Genomic DNA, 16990 nt, shown 5'->3' on the forward strand with positions numbered 1-16990 from the left:
TTCCTTACAAAAATCTGACAGAACATGTACCTGATCTGTCAATCATCTTCCCTTTCTGCTTTATCTCCCTGAAAGCATATTCACTCTTTCATCTTTTGCGTGCTGAGGTTAGGAGAGCTGGCTCCCTGCAGTGCTGAGCAGGATCATGCTATCTGAAGACATTATTGTCTCTCTCTCCCTGCAGACTATAAATAGTCACTAGACTCATAACTTTGTGTATCTGTGCTGTGTGTCCCAAGTTATAGAGCTGCTTCAGCACAGCTGGTACCAGCTCCCATTTTAAGCAGATGAAAAATTACTGATACCAGCAGGAGCTGGACGTGGGCCCGCACATTCGAAGTGCTCATGTCAGGGTGTACCCTGCACGTCGGAACAATGACTAACACAGAAGGAACTATGTGCTCTGTGCCCTCTGCAGTTTTCCCAGTTCACACAAGACTAGGAATTTTTCTTGAAGCTTTATATACAGCTCATGTCTACTCCCCAAACCTCCAACTTAGGGTTTTTTTTTTTATATTTATTTAGAATTTGGTAGCAAAACCTACAACCTCAGCATGAAGACCCTTAACATTAAAACAATTCACAAGCAGGCAGCTCTGGGATATCCTGGGACCCGATTTGTGATTTCTGGAAATGCTATGGTGCAGGCTTAAGCTTGCGTGAGAGCTGCTTACAGGAGAATGAGCTGGCCGGAGGGGAGGTGTAATGGACAACACAATCTTTTCCATACTTTTATTTTGTTCTACAAATACAGTACAAAAATAGATATTTTTCTGAACATAATTAAATGCAAGCCATTTTCTTGCATTTCAATTTTTCCTTTGTGACCATGTCCACCAATGATTAGACTGTATTCCCCTCTATTTTTAAAGAGACAGTGTCAGTGTAATTTAATTATAAAAATACTGCAAAAGACAGATCAGCATTTCTATTCCAAAACTACAGGCAAAGCTTGTGCAGATTTAACATTCCTCTCTTAACAGTTTTTCAATGCTTAGCTACTGGAAAACATTCACAAGAGCTCTCTGGTTTCAGTGAATTTCGTTTCTGAGAATGACACACAGCCAGTTGTACATGTTTTGTTCCAGAACATATCCACATGGTCTTGAAAAAACAAAACCAAAATAAATGTGTATATTCAAATTACTTAAGAAGACATATTTAACGTTAAATTTGAAATAAGGACAGGGCTTATCCCTTCTAATGCAGAAGATATTTGAAAGTAAAGAAAGACCGTAGGCTGAAAAGCCAAAACTGAGTTTTCACAAAAGGCAGATATTCTTTAGAAAGTAAATTTTCAGATTCCTCCAAATCTTAATTGCATGCTTCTTGGAGGAAGTATTTCCCCTTCTGTGATAATGAGACAGTAAGACCAGAACTCTACCTCACCGGTGATTTGGATAAAGTATGAATCAAAGAGGGCATCAGTAGTCCTTTGGCCAGCTCACCACAGACTCTTAAACAGCAGCTGCGTGCTTTAGTTCTGAGCAAGCAGGAAAAATTGAGAAGGAGAAAAACGGAAGACAGTGCTAATGAAAGAAATGCCTCAAAAAACAAAATTATTAGTGCTGAGTGACACAAAAGAGAGAAAAAAAACCCCAGCAGCACAAAGTGATTTTCTCAGAAGGTACAACTGCACATCTGCTTCTCCTAAGTCCAAGGATGAAAGGATGAACTTAATTACCTGTAATAGGAAAAGAAACTCTTGATACTGAATTAGGTTGGTCCCTGATAGCTCAGAAACACAAGTGCACAGGAAGACGAAGTCCTTAACTGGCAAAGGACACTTTTGTTGTGACTCTTGTTCTTGCATCTGGAAACAGCTTGTTCTGATCACAGTTTCTCAAAAGGGAACAACTGTGCTGCTTCTCCTTTCTTTTCTCGCTTGCCCTTTCTGGTTGTCTTCTCTTCTTTTTCCTTCTCTAACTGGCGATTTTGAGGCCAAGAAATGGCCACATTCCCTACTACAGTCTTTGAACTCGGACCTCCTTCTTCATCAGAAGAGAATCCGGCTCCTTTATCTGTCTCGGGTGCTGATGGCTCAGTCTGGAAAAAGCAAACGTGAAAATCATGAAGTTGCTCTAGGAATCACTTGTTAACTACCCCTTTCTAAAGCGGGTTGTCTTCCGCCACAGTGACACTTAATGACATTACAAAAGCTGGTTGCTCTGGTTTGGGCTTCTCACTCAAAGCAGTATGTTTCTATTCCTGGATGTCAGGCATTCTGTTAACACAAGGAAAATATTTTTGATAATGGAAGAGTAAAAATAAACCTGCTTTAAAAACATCATGCTATTTGCCTTTGTCAATGGGGAAAAGATTAAGAACAAAAACATGTTTTCATAACAAAAAGCAGCCCACTCTCATCCTGTTAGCTACCTGGTTGGCTTGGAGGAATAAATCTAGGAAAGATGAATGTCAAAATAGAAAGTAATACCAAAAAACGATGCTTTGGGAAACACTAATTTCTTGTTAAATAATAATGAATCTTTCATGTACATGACTATGTCAAATTTCTGGTGTAGTTTTTTTTACTAGTTCCTAGTCACAAGCTAACAATAGGAAAGAAGAATATTTTTGAGCAATTGCACTCTGGAAGTTCTACACTTTACAGCTGGAAGTGTAACACATTGGAAAGACTGGAAAAATTCTCTTGGTAGAGAAATACCATCCTGAAAAGAAATCACTAATAAAAATGCAGAATACCTTGATGGAGTAGCGTTTCTTCAATCTCTCCCTGATGAGAAGTCCTTTTGTCAGCAGCTTCCAATTCCCCAGAGCTCTTTTCTCACGTTTCTATGTGACATTGTTATGGAAAAGAGAAAAATTTACCATTGTTAAGTTTCAATATATTTATGTCCACAGAAAATGGAAGTTTGAAGATTTTAAACTGCCATTAAAAAAACACACACCAGTTTCAATGTGTCACATTAAAAGGTTACAGGCCAGTAGGATTCTTAAGAGTAAAACGTATTGGTGTCCAATTATCTGCTAAGTATATTAATTACTGTCCCTTTCTAATGCGTGCCCTGACTGTGTAAATTACAACAGAACCACCTCAAAAACTTCAGCCTCATATGTGTATTCCTTATTTTTGTTTCTCAGCAGCCCTGGAAAAGTATTCCAGGGTATGCACTATTTTAGATACTGCTACACACTTGTATTGCATCCCACTGCAGTCTCAACAGCAAGCCCAAAATGAAGCATTTGGGGGATGCAACTAGCCCTTCACAGGCACAGAGCTTTGTCTGTTGCTTACACAGCCCACCCTTGTTTGACTTTCCACAGTTTAAACAAGATTTACTTAATAAACATAAAAAACGAAGCTGCAAAAATAATTCTCACCTCCTTCTCCTTCTTTTCTATTTCTGCTTGTTCATTCTCCCAGGCAGCAATGAGGACGTCTTTATACTCCTCACAGACAACGTAGCCATCGGTACTAGGAAGGAGAACACAATCCTCTGTCAGCTACTAGAAGAAAAAAGAAAGGGAGCAAATGCCTGCTGAGCCAGCTATTGAATATTGACAGAACCATCTGTCTGTCCCACAGGATCTGGGTCTGTAACTCACGGCCTGTCCTCCCCACACAAGTGCAGACTCTTAAAGCATATAAAGTCACTTCTGTATGCCAGGGCCACTGGCTCCACCGCCACTACTAGCACAAAAGAGGAGGGCATGTACTCCTCAACACAGGCATGTCCTGTGCTTCTGCCGGACATCAAAATTGATCAGCTCCAACAAAGCAGCTTTACATACACTGGGTGTGAGTAGCCGCCATGAAAATCAAATCCAGTGATGGCTTGAGCACAGTCAATGTCCAGCTTCCGCGCCAGCCTGTTCAGGTTTGGGAGTCTCAGCTGCACGCAGCCAACGGGTAACATGGATGGCAGGAAGAGATAGACATTTCCATATTCATTCCGAGGAACCTGTTATTGCAAAATTAAAGATAAATGGTGATACTCCCGCTCTCTGGAGAGGAGAAAATCCCTGCTGCCACTCAGGGACCCTCCCTTCTCACCAGCTACTTTACACTCCAGTATTCGATTAGTATTCATATGACAAGACACAAGCCTAGATTTTAGCTACGTGGGTATCTCCTAGTTACGTTCTCTGCCTAGGCCTTGTTACTCAGGCTGTAATGCAGAGAATTAGCAAAACAAACATGGAGCAGGCACATTAGATCAACGAAGTTATAAAGTTAGCAGCCTGCACAGCTAGCCCTCATTACTTGTACTCAGGAAAGAAAGGCCTCAATGGATTTTTGACCATTTGCTCCTCAGTACAGTTACCTCAGAACTCTTAATCCTGAATCCAGGTGTTATTGACTGATGTCACCTCTGAAACATACAACTTCTGGAAAAATAAATCCCACAGCTCCATACAAAACACTTGAACACCAGCCCTCTGCTTTCCTAGCTACCTTTCCATCGACTGCTATAGGTGGCTGATACTCCTCTGTCTGCCAGTGACCAAACAGCGCCAGGTCCTCTTTGTCCCGGTTTGCAGGCTCTGCAAGGCGCGCCTTCCTCGCCTGGTTGGAAAATCCTTTCACCATCTGTGCAAATACAGTGACCAAGCCTGTAACACCGCAGCAACAAGCAGCCAGTCATTTCAGACTTTCCTAGGACATCAAAGGAGAACGCTCTGGGAGAGAAGAAATGCCTATTTTCTAGCTTCAGTATCCATTGCTTATAAATGATAACGCATGGCACCTGTATGCAACAAGGAGCCAGATCCTGCAGTTCACATACAACGCAAAGATGCCTTTGAAGAAGAAAAAGGTGCAGTTCTGCTAGATACCCTTGGGGTGGGAAGAACAGATAGCTAGGCTTTGGATAGTATATAGGAACTGCAGGCACAGTAGGTGGACAGATTCATGATGCAGCTACCACAAACCATGCAAGCAAGTGAGAAATCTACATCTGGTGACAGACAGAAGACAAACCAAACCAGAACTGAGCTTGAACTTTAGAGGGCAGACACATTGCACAGGAGAAAGTCAAGTCCTCTTACCTTGTAAGGCACTTCTCCAATCCTCACCACTCGAGCTTTCTTCAGCCAAGTGTCCTTGGAATGCAGCGTGTGTATGCAGTCTCTGAAAAGGCCAGAAGGAAGCAATGTTAAGAGTTCTGAAGTCTCTCCGTAAGAGACTTCCAAACTGTTATTCACATGTTACGAATGGTAAAAAAGCTGTACCTAAGTGATACACAAATGCTGGCTGAGCAGCTAAATGCCTCACCCTGTCTACGCACGTGGCCTAAGACTACTGCCGATACCATCATGGTCTTCTCACAAATTAACTCTTAAATTTGTTACGAAGATCACAGTTGCACATGACAACGTGTGCACCACTCACCTTGAGTAGACAGCCTCTCCCCTGCAGTACCCTAAGACAGCAGCTGACTCAGGATAGATGGCTTGGTATTTCAAGAGATGCCTCTTCAGTGCATAAAGAGGGTGGTTTTTGTACTCTCCAATTGCTGTTGGTAGAGGTTGATCTTGAAGCTTAACTTGAAACTGCAGGAATTATACAAAGAGAGATTTCACAACTCTCTTGCACTACCCTTTGTAACAAATTAAGAATTATTATAGTATGGATCAAAAGAAAAAAAAACACCAGAAACTTAATCAGATGAGCCAAAAGACCAAAGCATTCTGTTGCAAATAGGTACTTAAATGTGTACCCAGATCTACATATTTTAAAAGACTCTCTCTGAGATGACTAATGCTAAACTGTACAGAAACCACATTAGTAAGTTTCCAGCATGGGCTGTCCAGTACTTTTGCTTTCCAGATTTCTCTGAACAGCCTCCATTTGATATTATTTTAATCTATCATTGTATATGCCCTTTAAAACATGATCAACCTGAGTATTTCAAGCTCAAATACAAACTTCCCTCCTCATGGAGAGATTCTTAATGATTTTTGCCTAATGAGAATCCAAAAACTGGACTCCTGGCACTAAATGTCCTGAATAACCTATTGCCATTTACCTCATTTTCCTCCTTCTTGTCTCTTTCCACATAGGGACTTCTATATGGCTGCAGCGTTTCTTCCCACCAGTCAGGGTCCACACGGCTCTTCCTTGTTGCGGTCATCCACAGTGGGTCATATCTTTGCGTCACATCCCTCACACTCCCATCATTGTCAAATCCCACAATGTAGGAAAGCGGTTTTGTGGCATATGTGAAGCACAGCTGGGGCTGGCCAACGTTGCCATGAACACAGTCTACACACACCCACTTGTCCTCACGTTCAACAAAAACCTCCAGCCAATGGTCTGTGTTTGTCGCTTTCCTTACTTCCTGCTGTCCATCATCCTCATCACTGGAAATTATTTTGTTTCTCTTTCTCTGTGCATGAGGCAAGGCTGGAGCTGTATTTTTTGCTGGTCTAGACTCAGCTCCATATGAATTTTTGGATAGCTTTGACTCTGAAGTCTCAGGTTTTGGGCTTTTTATAGCTGTTACCTTTGACTTCTGGGAGCCCTGAGAGCTTCTCCGCCTTTTAGAGACAGTTTCAAAATACTCATCAGAGAGATCACTCTCCTCCTCTGAAACCTCAAAGTCCGAAACACTGTCCTCATCACTTCCACTCTCTTCTTTGTAACACACTTTGGAGGCCACTCGTCTGCGGCGATCATTCTTGGGCCTGACTGGCAGATCTTTTTCTGCTAAACTGCTCTCTTCATTACCAGATTCCTTCTGTTCCCGGCTGCCTGTAGTCAGCTTTGACTTGCGTGTCCTCTTGGTCTGAGCAGTTTCCTGTTTCTTTGGCTCCTTGTTGTCATCTTTGCTCTCTGAAAATTTTTCATCCTGTTTGGCTTTTCTGTGGGGGCTTTTTTTTGCTACGGCTTTGGGTGTTGTGGTAGAGCTCTCCTGCCCCTCAGAGGTCCCGCTGAGAGACTGCCTCTTGGATGAGCTTTTTACCTGCAAAGAAAGAGGCTAAGTCACTTTTATTACCATGGCTAAGAATATGTTTAAAAAAAAAAAAAAAAAAAAAAAGACTGACATCAGCAAGAGATGCATGCAGACCAAAAGCTGGCAGGCATGGTCAATCTGCATGTCTTAGGGACTTGAACACTTCAGGCAAATAGCTGAAGAGTGGTGTACTCAAGCAGCAAATGTTTGCTGTCTAAGTTTTAAAGAAATTTAAAACCACTGAAGCATAAGAAGGCTTTGCTGAAACACAGAAAATGAGTGATTTTTTTAAAGGAGAAACCTAAAAATTATGGGTTTGTGTCTTCTGCACTATAGACAGAACACGTCATCACCCTGGTTCATGCAGTAAGCGATTCACTTCAAGCTGCAACAGCCAGAAAGTTTTTTCAATCCTACTCTCTGAACCAGTGACCTATTCCTTATTTCACACACCCAACAAAATCTACCTTTGCTGTTGTCTCCTTGAGAGGAATAGGCTGAAAAGACAGCACGAGGCGACACAGCAGCTGCAATGCTCTCAGAATAATTAAAAATATCTGCAAAAGAAAAAATAAAGCACATTTAACCTTTTTTCAAGGTATATAAAAAAAAACCTCTTGAAACTCTCTTAAAATCTGGGTTCTGTCACAAATCATTTTCATTCCTACCTTCTACCCAGTGTTGTATACACTGACACAGATGTGTAGGTAGCCCAGTTGCTACAGTATTAAAGCACTGCACAGTCTTCTCTGGCTCTTGCTTATAGTACTGCTGTGACAGGGGTGCTGCTGTTAACTCACAGATGAGGAACTAATTTCTGAAGAGGCTGGACAAACCATCCTGCTGGAGCAGACACAGTAATTCACCCAAATCCCATCTACCCTATCAGTCTCTCATTCTTCAGGAAAACAGAGTAAGATGACTCTAAATCCTGCCTCCCAAAGGTGGCCAAAGCCAACCACATACCATCAGCTGCACCCAGTAGAAACAGGAGCCATTCAGAGAATGTCATTACAGTCACAACTGAGAGGCTAACAGCTGTGATCTGGCAACTGCCTTCCTGCATGGGACTCAACTGAAGCTGTCTAAGCAAGGCTTGCTTTGTCTTTTCCTCCTGTCCCAGGAACTCACATCTCTGCATTTCCACAGCAAGGCTGCAAAGCCACCACAACAACAGCTTCCTTCTTTGCAGCAGAGAAGCTGCAACATCCCGCTTTATCAGCACCAGGGCAGAGCTGCAAGCCAGCAGCTTGTTTCTGCTCTTTCAAATGTCCCCTGTCAATCTGATCTTGTGTGTTTTCCCTTCTCTTGGCTGTTTTACCAAAATCTCCATGTAACTTGAAGCAATTGACTCCACTTCTTCCCTTAATCCAGTTCCACCACAAAATGACTCTAGAGTTGAAGCACTGGCCTTGGGCTACTCTAAATCAAAGCTCAATTCCTTTGGCCTTCATGGTGCCTAATAGTAACAAACTACCAACCTTCTTACTCAAAGATCTGTAAACAATTTCTCTGGCTACAAGTAAGCCCAAGAATTTCCTCACTCAAATTAGTATTTCAGAAGAGACCTATTAAGCTGGTTTTTCCTTGATCTACACTGCTAAAGCATACTTAGGAACAACTCCCTGTATACACTATACACAAAGCCATCTACAGCAGAACATAGAGTGCGCAGTGACACCAACCAGAACTAGAGGCGCTCGTTAGGCACAGTTCAAATTGAATAATTTAATCACAGAAGGACTTCAGATAAAAATACAACAACAAAAAAGCCACTTAAGTCACTGATTTGTTTTCTCCAAATCCATCCCTCAAACACCATTTTGTGTATGACCTGACAGCACTACAGCACCAATCTAGTTTGCAAACTTGGCAACCAACCCTGCACTTCCCAGTCGCTTACATGAACCAACTCTTCATCATCTCGTGCAGCATAGACAGCAAAGCGCCTCTCCAAGGTCGACTGAAGGGGCTCTCCTTTTTCAGTGGAAAGCTCATCATTGACAGTGAAGGTTCCAACAAACCTGAAATGTGAGACACCTACTTATTGTCTAGTGTTTGTGACTGCAAACTTCACAGTTCATCCTTTCCTTCTGTAAAAAGGACAGACTCTCACTGTCTGAAAATTGGTAACTACATTTACCCCTCTCCCTAAACCTTGGCTCTACATTCTATGTGATAGCGTGATTAGGAGAGAGTTTTACCATTTCACCAAGTTGGAAAGGTAGAGAAGGTCCACTTGGCCTGCAGGTACTTTTGTGAAGTGGGTGGGGATGATGGACAGACCAATGGCATGAAGATCTGGCTGGCTGCAGATCCTGTTTCTATAGAAACCATTTGCTAATAAACACAAGAGGTGAACCTGAGAGAAAAAAGTTTCTACAGTGAGTTCACATGATATTTTCTTTGCTGGAACTATTGTCCATGGTATAGACAAGGCAGGCTTTACTGCTCCTTTTAACAGAGAGAGGCAACAGTGAAGCCTCCCAAGCAGACACAGGGTGAACACAAGGCTGTTTTCAGATAACCATCAGAAAACAGAAAAGCCTTGAAGTCCCTGTTAGTGTCTCCTGCTCTACATGACTGACATTTTAACCCTGACAGAATGAGCAGATACATAGTCAATGGAGAAATATACACCCTACTCACATTTGCTTTGAGTTAGAATTTTGCTAATGCACTCATTGATGTTTTGAACTTACAGTTTAGGAGAAGTCTAATGAGCATTTGTGAGGACTACAGCCTTTTTTTTTTTTCTTTTCACTTCTAGCCATGGCCCCACATTATCTGATCAAAATTAGTTTCTTCTTCATCATTAATCAGTTCAGACATCTTTATGCTCAATTTTTTCTCTGCTAGGGCTCTCTGTGAACAATACCTTATGTGTGTCCTCACGAACCTCCTTGCTGAAACGTTTCATCATTCTCCGAAGATACATCTCAAACTCGGCTTTCCTTTTTTCTCTGCATAAGATTACAAAAGAAATGGATGTTGTGGGTTTTCTACGGACCTGCCTTTCTAGATTCCTGAACTAGATCAGTTCACAAAGATAATCCATCCCAGAGAATCTTCTGTGCACACTTGACAAAAGTTTAGTTAGTGGCTATGTGAATAGGCATGCAGGATGCATATGACTAATAAACTGTCAACACCATGTACCTGACTACTTAGAGCTCGGGTATATTCAGATGGCCTAAATTCTACCTAACTGTATGGGCTTACAGTTTCCTACCAGACAGCTTTGGACAGCTCCATACTAAACTTATAATTCACTGTCTAAATTGTTTGACTTTCAGATTACTGCTAGCATTTCATTCAGGTTCCTGGAAAAATTGTTTTCTCTTCATTGATGAAGCCTTTTAACTTGGGGGCAATAGATACTCTGGTTGCTTTGTTATGAAGGGCTGGCCTGAGACAGTGCCCACCCTATAACAGTATGAGACATCATCAGGCCTCCAGCCGCCACACAAAGCAAGCCTTCCTTGGTATAATGCTCCCAGATGGCAAGGGCATTCATTTGACCCAACCACTCACACCTCGGGTATGGGCACACAGAGGCTTCCACCTTAGCCCTTAAGATATTTACAGTACAAACATGCCGTTCACCCACAGCTCTCCTTAAAGAAAGCTAGTGCTGTCCCTGGTTCGGCAAAGTAGATATTGAAGCACAATGAAGTCACACACTTGATTTTCAAGGAAGCCGAGAAGCCTCCATTCCTGCCAACTTCCACTGAAGATTTTTCGTAAAATTATCAGTGTGTAAACTGTTCTTCATCCCATGACCTTGCACCATTCCAACTCAACAGTCTGCACAAAGTGGGGATTTCCACTCCGAAAAGAGCAAGTTAGCGACAGTCAAGACTTAATGTATTTTTAACTTCATCCTTTAACAGCCCTCCGGTGCCTTCCCTGCTCTTACCTCCTCTCTCTTTTCTTCACCTGCTCTGGGGTTTCAATCTCGATCTCGACAGGATTGCTTGGTAGCACCACTGCTGGAAGAACACTAGTTTCTTCTAACTTATCTGTGGCAGGTTCCTGGAGTTCTGGAAAAATAAAATATTACTAAATGATAAGTAAACATGTAAAAGATGCCCCAGGAAGGTCTGACAATGGGATAAGAACCCACCTATTGCTTCTCAAATGCTCAAACAACCTACAAACAGAACATTCCCAATTAATTACCAGCTCCTGAATCTTCCATAACTCAGTGTGTGCTCAGTTATTTTAAATAACTGTGGGATGCCAGTCACTTTTTGTTGGGGAATCAGCTCAGCACAGTTTAACAAGTGACTGTCAGAGACAAACTCAATCAGGAGAAAGGTAAATGGAGGAGGACTCATTCTTAGCTGCTCAATATTAGACAACACAAACAGCTGAGGAAGTGCTTTGTGCATGGTAGCATAATTTTAACATAAGCCAACAAATACTACCATCAGGTCAGTACTTGTCTGGCTTTTTCCACTTCGGAACCATTCTAAAAGCATTGTGAGACATGAGCTTTCAAAGATACAGATATGCACGTGGAGTGTACTTCAGGTATAGAGGGTATATCCATTCACCAAATGAGAAATGATTCAAAAATCAAATCACCAAAAAAAATGTGTATAAGAATATTTACTCCTTAAAATTAATAAACATGCAATTGTTACCTTCCACATCCTCCCATTCATCTTCACTTTCATCATCATCATCAGTATTGTCTTCATCCATCTCTTTTTTAACAGGAGATTCTGTCTTCATCTCCTTCCGAGAGGGCTTCAGCAAGTCACTGTTAAAATTATCAAAATGGCTTTAGGAGCAGGAAGTGTAGGTGCTTGTTTATTTAAGAAAAATAGAGAAAGAACATACTAAAAATAGGGAAATAAATGAAGCATGACCTCTGCATCAGCAACAACAGATTGAGTATTTGACAATTAAACCACAGATACCTTCTCTGTAAAGCAAACCATCTCTGCCATAAATAAACACAGGCTCCACGGAGCAGCACTTTTGCAGTGCAAAGTTAGCTTCTGACTCTGCAAGGATGTTTGGGAAAGATGCCTGAACCTACAGAAGGCCGTTTAGAACAGCTTGTACAAGTGAGTCCTTTCAGAAATGGTTCACTGAATCATTTGTTCTTCCTGAACCTTCAAAGTGTACTGGAATTGGAACTGTTTCTGATTCATTACACTAATAATCAAGGCTCTGGCTGGCCAGTAAAACGAGACCTGTCAGTTTAACTTTTTTTTTATTAATTTCTTTGCTATAGCAATCTATACAGGAAGACTGTGCTGATATTATATTTGGAATATAAAAAACACCAGAGAACAATACATTTTAAGATTTCTGCTCATCATTTTAAAGCCAAATCTCAGGCCAGCATTTCTATTCATGCTGGATTCCAGAATGCCTCCCTAGTCACATGGAAAAACCGTAACAAATGAAAATAAATTTTATATTTAAACAATTTACTTTGAAAAGGCTCATATATTTGCTTCCCATACAGACTATCTTCCTCGGGACTGCAATGAATAAGACAGTACTTCTATTCAGCTGTGAGATACCGAAGTACTAAATCGGACTGACAGCCTAAAATAAACTGCAAACATGCACACATGCAGCACTAGGCCCTAAACAAATAACATGAAGAGTAAACTCCTAGAGACTTGAATGATAAGTAAACCTACCTGCTTGTTTCCTCTTTGTTATGATTCCCTTTATTTCTAGTATGTTTTTTATTTTCTTTTGTTACTGATTTTGCCACTTTTTGTTTTGAAGGCTTATTTGCTGAGTTGGAAACTCCAGTATTACCATCTTCCTCCTTCTTCTTAGCCTGAGCTTCTGAGTTGTTCTTCTTTATACTGGGCTTTTTCTCTTCAAAATGACCTGTGTGGGACAGAAGAAAGGAAGATATGCTACAGGCTGAAGTTTCATCTCCATGGCAATCGGAAACAATACCTCCACAGCCTTCATTAGACCCAGCCACAGAAGAAAGTGAGTACTCCGAATGCTGAGAGTGTCATTGTTTCTGAACAAACAGGAAAGAATCGAAGGATGAGACCGGTTTAAGGAAAATATTCACAATAATGTAGTGCACAAGAAGTACATAAAGATTCCTACAGTCCTACTAATGGGGCCAGTTGAAAAACAGTTATCGTACTGGACACTCACAATAAATTACTATTCCATGAAGCTGCGCTGGGGAAGTTTGTCACGGACCCGCGTGTCCCGGCCGCAGCGGGGGAGTGTCCGCAGCCCCGCCACGGCTGAGGCGAGACAAACCCTCCCCGGCTCCCTCACTGCCTGATTGTCAGCCTTTGTCAGTGCTTCCGGACAGCGCCCGGGCCCCGCAGGACGTTTCGTAACACGGACTCAAACCCCCGATTTCGGTGCCTCCATCGCCCCGCCCCTGGCCCCGTGCAGAACGGTCACCCACGCCGCCAGCCCGAGGTAACGGCCCCTTCCCTCACCGGGGCTGCCCAGCCCCAGCGCTGCGCTAACGGGCGGGCTGGCACCCGCCGCTCCTCGACCCCCCCGCCCCCGAAACGCCTGGAGCGGCCCTAAGCCCCGGCGGTGGCGCAGCACCCGGACCGGCTCGGCCCGCCACAGCGTTCGGCCCGCGCTCACCCTCCGGCTCCGGCTCCGGCTCCGGGGGGCCTCGCGGCGTGCCCGGCCTCCCGGAGCGCCTCTTGCCGCCAGGCGCCGGCCGGGGCGATGCTTTACGCTTCCTGGCCATGGCGCTCCCCCTCCACCGTCCCCGCCGTGCCCCCGGCCCGCCCCCCTCGCAGGGGAAGGGCCATAAAGTCTCGCGGGAGAGCGCGGGAGGTGGTTTGAAAGATGGCGGATGAGGTGGACCAGGTGAGCGGCTCTCTGCTTCCCTCAGAGCGGGAGGCAGCGGCGAGGCCTTCCCCGCCGCGACCGGGCCCGCGCTCCCGCCGCTTCCCTCCTTCCCTGCGCGGGCCTGGGCAATCCTCCGCGGCTGGAGGGGCGTAAGACGGAGGCAGGCCTTCGGCTGCCCAGCTGGGGCTGGGCGTACCTCCCGGCAAAGCCCCACGCTTGGGCGGCCCTCCCGAGGCGCAGCCCCCCGGGTGGGGAGCGCTTTCCCTGTGGAATGAGGTCACTACACGGCCCCGGTCCCTGCGCTGCCGCCGGGGCTGTCAGGAGCGCGGGCAGGGCTCCCTCCAGGCCCAGTTCCCCCAGCACCGCCGGAGGGGGGAAACGGAGGGGAGCTACTGAGGAGAATACCCTTGGCTGTGCCTCACCGAGAAGGAAATAGGTAGCATGCTGCGAGATGAACAAAGATGTTCACACATTTTAACTGTGATCCAGAAAGTATGCCTTTATCATAAAAACGAGACCTCAGTGCGGTGTGTGTTCGGGTTTCTAACCCGCTTTGAGGCCTAGCATGACTGAGGCCTCAAGGAGAGGTGTGTGTTTGCGGCAGTGCGTTACCCAGATAACTGATGTGTGCTGGTGAAAATGTCTGCGTGTGCGTGGTTTTTCCAGCCTTTGCCATGTGATGGCACAGGTGTGGTGCTGGTTCATGCAGAGCAGGCTTTCTGCTGCAGCGTGGACAATGGTTGCTGGTAAGGAATATAGTTTGTGCAACAAATGTGAAGCATTATTTGCTGCAAACTAAACTGAAGTCTTAATTTCTTTTGCTCCAGCTGGTGAGCATCTGTAGCGTGATGATATTAGCTGCACTGAGGTTCAACAGGATGTGATTTGGAGTATTTGCATCTGTGTTCTTACTTGTTTATTTCCTGTGTCTAACAGACACTAAGGAATGGAAAAGTTCACAGGCTTCTGTTCAAATAACCTTTTTCTTTTCTTTTTTTTTTCTTTTTTTTCCTCTTTTTTTTTTTTTTTTCTTTTAGCAACAAACAACAAATACTGTAGAGGAACCACTTGATCTTATCAGACTCAGTCTAGATGAACGAATTTATGTCAAAATGAGGAATGACAGAGAGCTTAGAGGCAGACTACATGTAAGTAAAACTTTCAGAACACTGCCATGCTTATTCAGCTAAGCACTGGGCAGCCTTTTTTCACATACTGCAGTCTTACACAAGCTTACCTGTAATATTCCATTGATTGTTTAAAAAAATTATTTTAAAACCAGAAGTAACTGTATCTTATGGTTACAAGTGTGGGAATGGTTAGACAAGGTAGGTTAAAGATCATCTTAGTAACAAGGGCTGAAGCCTTTCTCTTATCGGAAGTGTAAGGTGATTGTTAGAAAAATCGAATTTGTTCAGTATTCTATCTGCTGTTAAATGTTTCTTGAGACAGTCAAGAAATGTATTTTGTTTTCCTTGTCTCCTCAATGATACTGAGCAATTAACTCCGCTGCTTTTGGCCTCCATTTCTGTGTCTGTGAAATAAGTAATAATGCTGCAAGCCTCTGCTTGTGAAGTACCCTGAGGTCTATTTAAAACTGAATTAAGAATGAGATTATCATTATCAAACAAGTATCTCTTAAGGCACACCCCGTGAAGGTATGATGGGATATGTGCTCAGCTGGATTCTCTGCGAGTGTCATTTATGTAAGTGCTTTCTTCTGAGAGTGGTAAGTCTGTTGATGAGACAGATTTTTGCTTTCAGTTGAGTCAGTCATCCTTCCTGCGTACTGTACTGCCCCAAGTGTTAACTGGGCCTCAACTCTTTTGGGAACACAAAGATGAGGAGACATCCATGAGGCACCGGTGTAGTTTACAATATGCTTTTGTAAGGTGTTTGGAACACGTGCTTAATTTAAGTCTTTATAGCACTGTGTGTATTATAGTTTTCATATCATTTAAGTTAGCTCCAGGCAATCAATTCCAGGAGACTGGACTGGCAGCAGAGAATGTGTAGCTGGTTTAATGTTAATGAAGTGTGTTTGTCTCTGCGTTCTCGCATGTGTTCTCACTGAAATCTTCAGAGCTATTTTCCAGAAGAGCATTTCTGTGACTGTAAATGTCTTCCTTTTTTTTTTTATGCTGCAGAGTACTGATTTGTTGGCATTTATGTTTGAAATTGTAACTATAACTGATACTACTTTGTTTTGACATAGTGGCACATATTGGTCAAAATCAGGCTAAACTAATTACATCTGGAAGTCTTGCTATAATTCTCATTTTAATGAGCTTGTATTTGAATTTTGGAAGAAATAATAAACTAACTTCATTCCTGCAGGCATATGATCAGCACTTAAATATGATTTTGGGTGATGTGGAAGAAACTGTAACTACAATAGAGATTGATGAAGAAACCTATGAAGAGATTTATAAAGTAAGGACTTTAGTGTATTTATCCCCATAGAAAACTTTTTTAGAACTAAACTATGTTATATTGTTAAAGTAGTGTATTGCTGACTACTTTTTGAACCAAGATCTAAAAAGTTTTGGGCAAATTGTTACAAAAGTACAAAGGATATCCTAAGACATGGTGTTAATTGTATCAATCCCTTCAGCATGCCAGAATGTTTTATGTTTGAGCTTATATTTTTTGGAGTTTGTGGTGTTTTGTTATGATTGAATTTGGTCATATGTTTAGCAGATATGTTTGTAAACTATGGTTTTGTAAATGTAAACTTTTCTTTCCTTTCCTTCTTCGTAGTCTACCAAAAGGAATATTCCGATGCTCTTTGTCAGAGGTGACGGCGTTGTGCTTGTAGCTCCCCCTTTGAGGGTTGGTTGAAGCAACAAAGGATTTAATCTTGTTGGAAAGTTTCAGACTTTTGGACAATGGTTCATCTTTTGATCATGTGTCTCAAAATTCTGTACATGTTTTTTTATAGGATGTTTTTGTCTTTTCTTCTGGGAAGGGGAGGGAAGGGGAACTAGTTTGTCTTGCAGAAAGTACATGTAGTCAATTGAAGCAGGGTAAACCCAACCTGATTTTCTCAGAGCTAATGTAACTGATGTAAATGAGCTGTCTTGTCACATCGGTAAAAGATTCCTTCATTTTCTTCAATCTTGGCAATAGCACTGTCTTATTTTTTTTGTTTTTAAATAAATTTGGTTTATTTCAGATTGGACTTGTCATGTTTTTGTTGGAGATGTTATTCTTATGTTCTTCTATAGGACTAGTGCTATATTAAGTTGTAG

At 42.7% G+C, this 16990-nt stretch overlaps 2 protein-coding genes across 3 annotated transcripts; one reads left to right on the forward strand and one right to left on the reverse strand.

Annotated features, from left to right (window-relative positions):
* Positions 1-720: 720 nt before the first annotated feature.
* On the reverse strand, positions 721-13667 carry XPC (XPC complex subunit, DNA damage recognition and repair factor). Of its 2 annotated transcripts, XM_086755382.1 has the most exons (16): positions 13527-13667; positions 12587-12785; positions 11570-11688; positions 10840-10963; positions 9799-9883; positions 9125-9282; positions 8824-8944; positions 7388-7477; positions 5994-6929; positions 5357-5517; positions 5014-5095; positions 4421-4555; positions 3757-3926; positions 3346-3439; positions 2707-2796; positions 721-2046 (listed from the first exon to the last, which is right to left on the reverse strand). In XM_086755382.1, exons 1-16 carry the CDS (start codon positions 13633-13635, stop codon positions 1834-1836), a joined length of 2886 nt encoding a protein of 961 aa, XP_086611508.1. In that variant the 5' UTR covers positions 13636-13667; the 3' UTR covers positions 721-1833. The 2 variants fall into 2 exon arrangements, 1 of the variants encoding a protein (XP_086611508.1); XR_015259540.1 differs by lacking the exon at positions 721-2046 and having other exon boundaries at positions 2742-2796; positions 3346-3471.
* Positions 13640-16915, forward strand: LSM3 (LSM3 homolog, U6 small nuclear RNA and mRNA degradation associated). Its single transcript, XM_086755383.1, has 4 exons — positions 13640-13757; positions 14777-14887; positions 16077-16172; positions 16500-16915. The coding sequence occupies exons 1-4, from the start codon at positions 13737-13739 to the stop codon at positions 16578-16580; spliced, it is 309 nt and encodes a 102-aa protein (XP_086611509.1). The 5' UTR covers positions 13640-13736; the 3' UTR covers positions 16581-16915.
* Positions 16916-16990: the final 75 nt, after the last annotated feature.

The sequence above is a fragment of the Chlamydotis macqueenii genome, chromosome 10, assembly GCF_036417535.1.
Source record: "Chlamydotis macqueenii isolate bChlMac1 chromosome 10, bChlMac1.mat, whole genome shotgun sequence".
In the NCBI taxonomy this organism is placed as follows: domain Eukaryota; kingdom Metazoa; phylum Chordata; class Aves; order Otidiformes; family Otididae; genus Chlamydotis; species Chlamydotis macqueenii.